At 35.3% G+C, this 10,419-nt stretch overlaps 1 protein-coding gene across 1 annotated transcript; it reads left to right on the top strand.

Annotated features, from left to right (window-relative positions):
* Positions 2,198-5,050, top strand: LOC109823445. Its single transcript, XM_020389730.1, has 6 exons — positions 2,198-2,314; positions 2,459-2,636; positions 2,823-3,552; positions 3,634-3,946; positions 4,175-4,731; positions 4,813-5,050. The coding sequence occupies exons 1-6, from the start codon at positions 2,198-2,200 to the stop codon at positions 5,048-5,050; spliced, it is 2,133 nt and encodes a 710-aa protein (XP_020245319.1).

Raw genomic sequence — 10,419 nt, 5'->3', positions numbered from 1 at the left:
ATATATATATACATATAGCCATTCCACTTCTTTTATAGAAGAGATTCTGTTCAAGCAAGCAAATAGGGCATGGTTACAGAAGTCTATCTATCGCATATATGCTTCAAGGGGCATCATGACATAACCGTCGAGGTGAGTAGGGACCTAAAAGATCGAATGGAACAAAACAATATATGGACAAGTGAATCTCTTGGGAATTAGCTATTCCACTTCTTTTGTAGAAGAGATTATTTTCAAGCAAGCAAATAGACATGGTTACAGAAGTCTATATATTGCATATATGCTTCAAGGGGCATCATGACATAACCGTCGAGGTGAGTAGGGACCTAAAAGATCGAATGGAACAAAACAATATATGGACAAGTGAATCTCTTGGGAATTAGCTATTCCACTTCTTTTGTAGAAGAGATTATTTTCAAGCAAGCAAATAGACATGGTTACAGAAGTCTATATATTGCATATATGCTTCAAGGGGCATCATGACATAACCGTCGAGGTGAGTAGGGACCTAAAAGATCGAATGGAACAAAACAATATATGGACAAGTGAATCTCTTGCAAGTCCATAACTATTCCTTTAACTTTAAGGGGATTCATCTTTTAAAAGGAAGTAGATTACTCAATAATTTTACATTTCAATTGTCCTAAATAAGTCATTCAGAAAGTTAGAAAGTGAAAGTCGAAAGAAAAATGAATTAATGAAAGGTTAGTCCTTGGTGGCAACTTGACTAAGGGGTAGTTGTTGAGCTCATCAAGAATTACTTAGTACTACAATCATTGAAGGAATAGTACCCTAACCTCAGGATGCTACAAAATCTTTTCAACTGCTCCTTCGAGAAAATAAAGTTACAAGTAGATAAAGTAACTTTAGTTCTACCATAAGTTTAAGTCAAGAATTCTTGTCATCAGAGAAAACAAATGACTATGGTCCATAAAAAATTACAACGCAATAGTTATGGCTCTTGCCGAAAACATGATAACATGTACCGAAATGGTACTAAATGTTCATAAGGAAGGCCAATTTTTTGGCTCCAAAAGTCAAAGCTCTTGGTATCTCTATTCTATAATTAGGTATTAATTTGAGGTTACTAGACATAAAAGAATGCGGAGAGGAAATCATGGGAAATGCTCTTAGCATATCATCTGTATAGCTGTAAGTATAACCTTAGGGAGTGTTTGGCTACTTGCCCCTTAGCTAGATTAATACCTTAATTAGGTTAGTTGTAAATCAAACAGGAGATGGATCAATCCTGTTTCAAATAAGTGCCCAAATTTGAACTAAAAAAAATCTAGTTTAGAGTCAGCCCAATTTTACCCGAAGAACATTTTGATCCCTTAACTAGGTTAAGCACTACAAATCTGAATAGTGGGAAGTTGTCAAACACTCCCTTAGATTTTAATTAAAAAAATGTTTTGGTAATAATTAGGTTCAATAAGGAAGTCAAAGAATAAAATAAATGAACCATAATAACCAATAATCATAGCAATTTAAAATGAATAAATAAATATAATAAAATAGAAGAGGAATATATACAATATTTTCTTCAGATATTTTTCCACAAGCGACAAATCAACAAAATATAGCTAGATTAATATTTACTTTCCAAGCATTTTTTCTCAAAGTAAACAAGTCAGATTAGGTATTCAATCGTTACGGAAGAAAGATGAAAAAGGAAACGTGATACAGATTGTCAGGTGCTGGAATACAGGGAATTCAGTAGGAAATGAACCACTTAATAGAGACTGAAGATGAGAGCTGGGAAGCTAAGGAAATGGCCATCGGAGCTGAAGATGGGATTGTAGGAGTCGGAGGTGAAGATTGGATTACAGGAGCTGAAGCTGAAGATTGAGCAAAGATGGACTGACATGTGAGACCTTGGTCTGATACTAGGCTGATTTGCAAAAGACTAAGGTTATCGGACAAGAGTTGCGTAGTTCAGAGACTTATGTGTAATAAATGGATTAGTTAGTTTGTTACGTCAATACAGTTAGTCTGTTAGTTCAGTTTTGCACAAACACTGTATGTGCACGTGCACAAGCTAAGTTCTCAGTTGGAAGCTATATAAAGGGAAGACTGTAAAGATCAAGGAACTCATGAATAAAGTGCATCTTCTCTTCTAAATTCTTGACTCTAATTTCTTCCTTCTTCTCAATTCTTTCTCTCCCTAGTTATTTCCTTCATCACTTCAGGTTTCTAAATGGCCAAGGACAATTCCAAAAGAGTCAACAGAGGGTTCAAATCCTCTCAATTGGTATCAGAGCAGATTATGTTGGAATCTGAAGCTGGTGTTGACGACACCATGGCTGATTCTGAGGTAACGGTTTAGGAAGAAGCAACTCCAGAAGAGAGGTTGGTTAAAGTTGAAGAAGCTATTATTCAACAAGTCTTCTTTACTCGCCAGCTATCTTCAAGAATGGAGGAGTTATCTTCTCAACTTACTACCTAGTTATCTTCTCAGATATCCTCTCAAATAACTTCTCAGTTCCAAAATCTTGTCCAAGAACTCAAGCAATCAAAGGAGCAAGGTCAAGAAGTTCCAAGATCAAGAGCTAGAGATGAGCGGAGAATGTCGGGCCTAGAACCAAGGAATGACACAGGCCTTTTGGGACCAGGCATCAGAGGAATGAGCAGACAGGGTTCAGAACAGACACCAAGAGCTTTTCAACCAAACAAAGGGGTGGATTCCAATGGAGAACTCTAACCAGTCTATAATCTTGGTAATGTCTCCCATAAAAATTCTTTCTTCAGTAATCAAAAGTTGGTTCAACCCAAATCACTCCGTTTAGACTTTCCTTCTTTCTCTGGAAATGAAAATGTCATAGCCTGGTTAGAGCAAACTGAACAAATATTTGAGTATTATGACATCAAGAGTGATGAATGGGTTAAGGTCTGTTCTTTCTATTTGAGAGAAGAAGCATTGCAATGGTATAGATGGCTTGCTAGGAATCTTGAAGAATTCTGTCAGTGGAAAATTTTTAAAGAAGAAATTATTACCAGATTTGGGCCAAGTGAACTCTCAAGACCCTATGATGCTTTTTCAACCCTGAAACAGACTACTACAGTCAGGGATTATCTGGGAAGGTTTGAGCAAACTTTGAGCTTACTAGATGATCAACCTTCTAGGAGACATATCTTGGAAAAATTCATAGGGGGACTTAAAGAAGAATTGAGGTATGAAGTAACAGCCTCCAAACCTTCCTCATTGAAAGGAGCAATATCCTTGGCCAAACTGTTTGAGGATAAACTCAACAATGAAAAAAAATCTAGGGTAAATTGGAATACTTCAAATACAGGAGTTGTACCAACTAGTTCATCACCCTATCCTTCTGTGAGAGAAAACCCCAAACCTCCTTCTCAATTCAAAGGGCTAACTCCTGAAGAGATACAAAGGAGGAGAAGCCAGAACCTATGCCTTACCTGTGATGAAAAGTGTCCTAGAGGTCATCAGTGCAAGGGGAAGCAAATGTTTCTTTTAGAAGGCATTTTAAAAGGGGATTCAGAGGAGAATGAAGTTGATGATGGTGAAGAAGGAGAGGAGGACATAACTATAGAGTTAGCTTAGAGTTTGGTGAAGGGAGCACCCTTTATTTCAGTACAAGCACTCAGTGGTATTAATGACTCTCATACTATCAGGGTGGTGGGCTATTACAAGAATCAGGCTGTTAGCATCCTAATAGATTCTGGATCAACCCACAACTTTATAAATTCTAAGTTGGTAAAGAAATTGGGGCTATTAGTAACTGAATCTAATAGTTTTGATGTCTTAGTTGCCATTGGAGAATTGATTAAAGGTGGTGGAGTTTGCAATGAAGTATCCCTAGAATGTCAAGGGGTAAAAATTCAGGTTGATTTGTTAGTGATGCCCATGGGGGGTAGCCAGATTATTTTAGGAGCTGATTGGATGAAGACTCTTGAAGATATTACTTTGAAATTTAAAAAGTTGCAGGTAACATTTGTGAGTGATGGAGCTAAAAGAACTCTACAGGGGGTACTTCCAGAAGAGTTGTAGCTGGTTGATAGCAAGGCTGTTTCTAAGACATTCAGGGAACAAAAACAGGGTTTTTTAATCCAGTTATGTAGTGTGGACCTACAAACATGCACAACAGAGGAAATACATGAAGAACTGCCTGCAGACATGTTAAACTTGGTAAAGGAATTTCAAATTGTCTTTCAGGAGTTGCCCCATCTTCCTCCAAGTAGAAGTATTGATCAAAAAATTCAACTGGAAGACGGAACCAAGCCTATTTGCATCAGACCATATAGGCATGCACATTTCTTAAAAGATGAAATTGAAAAACAAGTGGAAGAGATGCTTAAGAAGGGAATTATCAGACCTAGTAACAGCCCTTTTTCTTCACCTATAGTCATGGTAAAAAAATCTGATGGGAGTTGGAGAATGTGCGTTGATTATAGATCTTTAAACCAGTCTACAATCAAAGATAAATTCCCTATCCCTGTTATAGATGAGTTATTAGATGAGCTACATGGCACAAAATATTTTACCAAACTGGATTTAAAATCTGGTTATCATCAAATAACGATGTATGAAGTAGATATTCCTAAAACTGCTTTCAGGACACACAGTGGCCACTATGAATTCTTGGTAATGCCCTTTGGACTCACAAATGCTCCTTCAACTTTTCAAGCCCTTATGAATACCATTTTTAAAGACCTGCTCAAGAAGTTTATTTTGGTTTTCTTTGATGATATATTGGTTTACAGTAAAGGGTGGTATGATCATTTGTCTCATCTAAGACAAGTATTTTAGATAATGAGAAATCATAAACTAGTGGCCAAAATGTCTAAATGCAGCTTTGGACAAACACAAGTGGATTATTTGGGGCATGTTGTGTCTCAGGAAGGTGTTGGGGTGGATCCAAAGAAAATTGAAGCTATTGTTGACTGGCCAAGACCTAAAACATTAAAAGGATTGAGAGGCTTCCTAGATTTAGCAGGGTACTACAGAAAATTCATCAAGAATTTTGGAGTTATAGCTCAGCCATTGATAGTTGTTGAAGAAAGGAGCCTTTATCTGGGGGGAAAATGCTGAAAAAGCCTTTGAAGCCTTAAAGATTTCTTTAACCCACCCACCAGTTTTAGCAATGCCAGATTTTAATCTAACTTTTATCATTGAATGTGATGCTTCTGGTTTAGGGATTGGTGTGGTATTGATGCAAAATAAGAGGCCTATATCCTATTTTAGCTCTACATTGAAGGGTAGGAACACTACACCGTCAAACTATGAGAAGGAGCTTTTAGCCCTCATCCTTTCTACAAAGAGATGGCAACAGTACCTATTGGGAAGGAATTTTGTGATTAGGACTGACCATCAAAGTCTCAAGTATCTACTTGTGCAGAGAATTCATACTGGAATCCAGAATAAATAGCTTGCTAAGCTCCATGGTTATGACTACAGTGTGGAATATAAGCCAGGAAGACTAAATAAAGCTGCAGATGGGTTGTCAAGAATCCATGAAGCTGAAGAAGATACCTTACCTCAGGAAATTGAAGCCTCAGCCATTACCACCCTAAACAATGATTGGTTGGAAGAAATCAAGCATATGTACTCCACAAATGAGTATTTTACAGAGCTTGATACCAAATTATACAAGGGACAATTGGAGGCTAACAAATATCATAATAAGGAAGGGATGTATTATTACAAAGGTAAATTTCTGATTAGTCCTACAGCTCAAAATATTAAAACATCCTTTCTTAAAGAGCATCATGACAGTCCTATAGCAGGTCATTCTGGAATTATCAGAACTTTGCACAGATTGAGAAGATCTTTCTATTGGAAAGGAATGAAGAAAGATGTTCAGAGATATGTACAAGCTTGTGATGTTTGTCAACGGGCTAAGGGAGAAAATGTAGCATCCCCAGGACTTTTACAGCCACTCCCCATTCCGGATTATATTTGGGAAGATCTATCGATGGATTTTATTACTCATCTTCCAAAGAGTGGGAACAAAACTGTTATCTTTGTAGTGGTTGACATGCTATCCAAATATGCCCATTTCTTTCCTCTTTCACACCCCTACACTGCTCAGACAGTTGCTCAGGTATTTTTTGAAGGGGTATTCAAGTTGCATGGGATGCCAAAATCTATTGTCAGTGATAGAGATTCCCTCTTTACAAGTTTATTCTGGAGAGAATTGTTTAAACTACAAGGAAGCCAGCTGAAATTTAGTACAACATATCACCTACAAACTGATGGGTAAACTGAGTTTACTAACAAAAATCTGGAGAGTTACTTAAGATGCTTTTGTTCTCACAAACCCAAAGAATGGAGTAAGTGGTTAACATTGGCTGAATTCTGGTATAATACTACATGGAAAATCTCTACAAACACTACTCCTTTTGAAGTAGTATATGGTAGGCCTTCCCCCTCCTTGCCTTCATATGTCCCCAAGAGCTGCAGGGTTGAGGCAGTGGATGAAGTCCTTTTCTCAAGAGACATAGCCTTATAGTTCATTAAACATAGTTTGAAGAATACAGCCGAACAAATGAAGAGATATGCCGACAAACATAGGAGTTACAGGAGCTTTAAGGTGGGAGAATGGGTTTTTCTTAAGCTTCAGCCATATAGACAAGTTAGTGTGTCTTCATACAAAACCCACAAGCTCTCCCCAAAATTCTATGGGCCATACCAGATCCTAGAGAAGATTGGTGAAGTAGCCTATAAACTGGATTTACCTGATCAGGCAAAAATTCACCAAGTTTTTCATGTGTCACATTGAAGAAAAGGATTGGAACTGATGTTGTTGTCCAGATTGATGTTCCCAATTATGTAACAGAAATTGTTGATGAACCTGAAGCAATCTTGGATAGGAGGTCAATTATCAAAGGAAACAGATTGGTATCTGAAGTTCTCATCAAATGGAAACAACGCAGCTCTTTGGACTCCACCTGGGAACCGTATTGGGACCTGGTTAAGAAATTTCCTTCTTTTGACCTTGAGACAAGGTCCAATTTAAGTGGGAGGGATTTGTCAGGTGCTGGAATACAGGGAATTCATAGGAAATGAACCACTTAATAGAGACTGAAGATGAGAGCTGGGAAGCTAAGGAAATGGCCATCGGAGTTGAAGATGGGATTGCAGGAGTCGGAGGTGAAGATTGGATTACAGGTGCTGAAGCTGAAGGTTGAAGCTGGAGATTGAGCAAAGATGGACTGACATGTGAGACCTTAGACTGATACTGGGCTGATTTGCAAAAGACCATGGTTATCGGACAAGAGTTGCGTAGTTCAGGGACTTATGTGTAATAAATGGATTAGTTAGTTTGTTACGTCAGTACAGTTAGTTTGTTAGTTCAGTTTTGCACAAACACTGTATGTGCACGTGCACAAGCTAAGTTCTCAGTTGGAAGCTATATAAAGGGAAGACTGTAAAGATCAAGGAACTCATAATTAAAGTGCATCTTCTCTTGACTCTAATTTCTTCCTTCTTCTCAAATCTTTCTCTCCCTGGTTATTTCCTTCATCACTTCAGGTTTCTAAATGGCCAAGGACAATTCCAAAAGAGTCAACAGAGGGTTCAAATCCTCTCACAGATCAATTAACTTCGCAGCAATTAAGCAAAATTGAAGGCCTTCGAGTCAAAAGGAAACGAAAGGGATAAAAACCAAAGACAACCTGATTATTTATAGACAGATAATTCTACGAGTTAGTATTCTCAAAAAAAAATTCTACGAGTTTCAAGTTTCCCTCAAAACAACATTATTAGCAGAATGCACAAATGAGTCAATTTTTTAGGGAGAAATAAAAGTGAATTTCCCTGCATCACGCAAAGACAAAACCAGCGACCAAACATTTATCATAAACAGAAGTGGTAAAACGCTAGCATTATAGTATTATATATTTTCCCATAATATAAAAAAATAGCAAATTTTATTCTGGATTGTTGTATATTTCTTATAAAAATCAAATAAAATACTATGTAATTAATGCTGAAGATAATGAAATTGGGTTATGTGACGACTGACCTCCTGTTAAGGGTTAAAAAATGTAAAAAAAAAACGTAATGCATAGTTATATTATTTATTAATTATTTAGATATTAATTATTTAGATATTTTATAAATACCAACAGTTTATAATAACTTTAATATTTAGAATCAGCAAAATTTTTAAACATAATAACTATAATAAAATTTAGTCATATATGAAAAATATAGCATGACAATTTCTTAATAAAAGTTAGTCATATATGACTGTAATAATCATTCCAAAAATAATCATTCCAAATATAATGACTATAATAATCATTCCAAATATAATAATCATATATGAGTATAATAATCATTCCAAATATAATGACTAATATAAAAATATAGTATGATAATTTCTTAATAAAAGTTAGTCGACGTCATATATGACTATAATAATCATTCCAAAAAGCATCATCAAATGATCAAATATGTTAATGTTGTCAAGTTTAAGGTAACAAAGGCAAGTCTAAAATAAACGAAATGCTTCTAATTCTCGAGTTCTTAACTTCACAAAAATATTATAATTCCTAATAAAGTTCAATACATCAACCAAACTAAACATGATTATGTAACAATAGTAAGAAATTTTGCGTATACAGAGATTGCATGCAAGCTTAATTTCACAAAATCTAGTTGTTATGACAAACCCGAGAATAAACTAAAATCAATCACACAAAAGTATGAAAAAATATCAAGGACACGCGAACACAAAGATATACGTGGTTCGGCTTGTAGCCTACGTCCACGAGCGAATGAGGAGAAAAGTTTTACTAAATTGTGAAAAATACAAATTGAAATCTCTCAATCACTCAATCCCATATTACACTCCTGAAAGCACTTAATCTCTCTAACAATGTAAAACCCCGAAAATTTGAGATAATATAATTAATGTGTGATTAATTATTATAAGTGAATATTTATTAAGATAAATATCAATAAATAGTGTATGAGTACATTAACTAGTGTTTTGAGTATAAACAAGACCATACATGAGAATAGAACGAGACGAAAACATGCACAAAGGAAAAATCTTGAGAAACTAAAAATTTCCAGTCCAGTCGACCGCAGTCCGGTCGACCGTCGCAGTCGATCGCGAAGCATGTATTATGTTTTCCTTTTTCAACTTGGTTTCGGTTCATTTGAGGCATATGTTCATTTCTCAGTTATATATATATATATATATATATATATATATATATATATATATATATATATATATATATATATATATATAATATATTATATATATATATATAATATATATATATATATATATATATATATATATATATAGAGAGAGAGAGAGAGAGAGAGAGAGAGAGAGAGAACTTATGTCAACTAAGTGGACGTCCACTAGTTTCTTATCCATTGATGATTACTTGATTGAGCTACATTGTGGATGCCACTCCGTTGAACTTGATCTACATATTCTAAAACCCTAACAACCAAATTTGCGGTGAACCGTCGTGGTTTGACCAATTCATCCACTCGTATCAATTTTAACGGTTTTGAATTAATAGAACTTTTTACATGGCTCGACGGAGGTCAAACCATGACGAGTTCACCCAATATTGGTGTGTTAGGTTTTTAGAATATGTAGATCAAGTTTTACAGAGCGGATCATCCAGAATGTAGCTCAATCAAGTGATCATCAATGACTAAGAAACTTAGTGGACGTCCACTTAGTTTACATAAGTTTTTCTATATATATCATTTATAATATATATATATATATATATATATATATATATATATATATATATATATATATTCATTCATGAGATTTTCAGTATTATTTCATAGTTTTGAAACCCTAGCAGCCACCAAACATTCTACAAACCCTAAGTTGATTTTTGGAAGAGTTTAAGGGCTTTTGGAGCAGGATTTCGGTTTGTTTTGGATTTTGGCTTAGAGATCTACCTTGGCATTGCATCTTACATGTTTTTCAACAAGTCTCATGCAAGTTTCATCTCTGCTAACCCTACTCCCAAGTTTTTAAACGTTTTTAATGAGTTTTGATGTGATTTTATTGAGCCTAATCGATTAATTTGAGTATAAAAGCAATCCTTTTGTATTATATGAATAAAAATCAGATGTTTCTGTGTTTAAAAGATAAAGAACGATTTTACATAGATGTTTTAAGACCTGAGAGTATTTAACAACATTATTTAACTGAGTTTTGATGATTTATTCTTCGTATCGACGTTGCGTGCAAGTTTAAGGGTTTAAATATGATTTATTATGCAATTAATTATGTTTCACATGTTTGATAATTTCCTGAGATGTTAATCTAATGTTTACAATGTTCTACCCAAGTTTTATGATGAATTAAACAAGTTAGATCACAAAAAAATACGCACGAACATAGATATCGCAAAATCTGTAGAGTAGACTGCTGTTTGCGGTTCGGTCGACCGCCGCATATGTGC

Source organism: Asparagus officinalis, chromosome 9 (assembly GCF_001876935.1).
Source record: "Asparagus officinalis chromosome 9, Aspof.V1, whole genome shotgun sequence".
Classification (NCBI taxonomy): Eukaryota; Viridiplantae; Streptophyta; class Magnoliopsida; order Asparagales; family Asparagaceae; genus Asparagus; species Asparagus officinalis.
The sequence above is the reverse complement of the archived record's forward strand: the minus strand, read 5'-3'. Positions and strand labels throughout refer to the sequence as shown.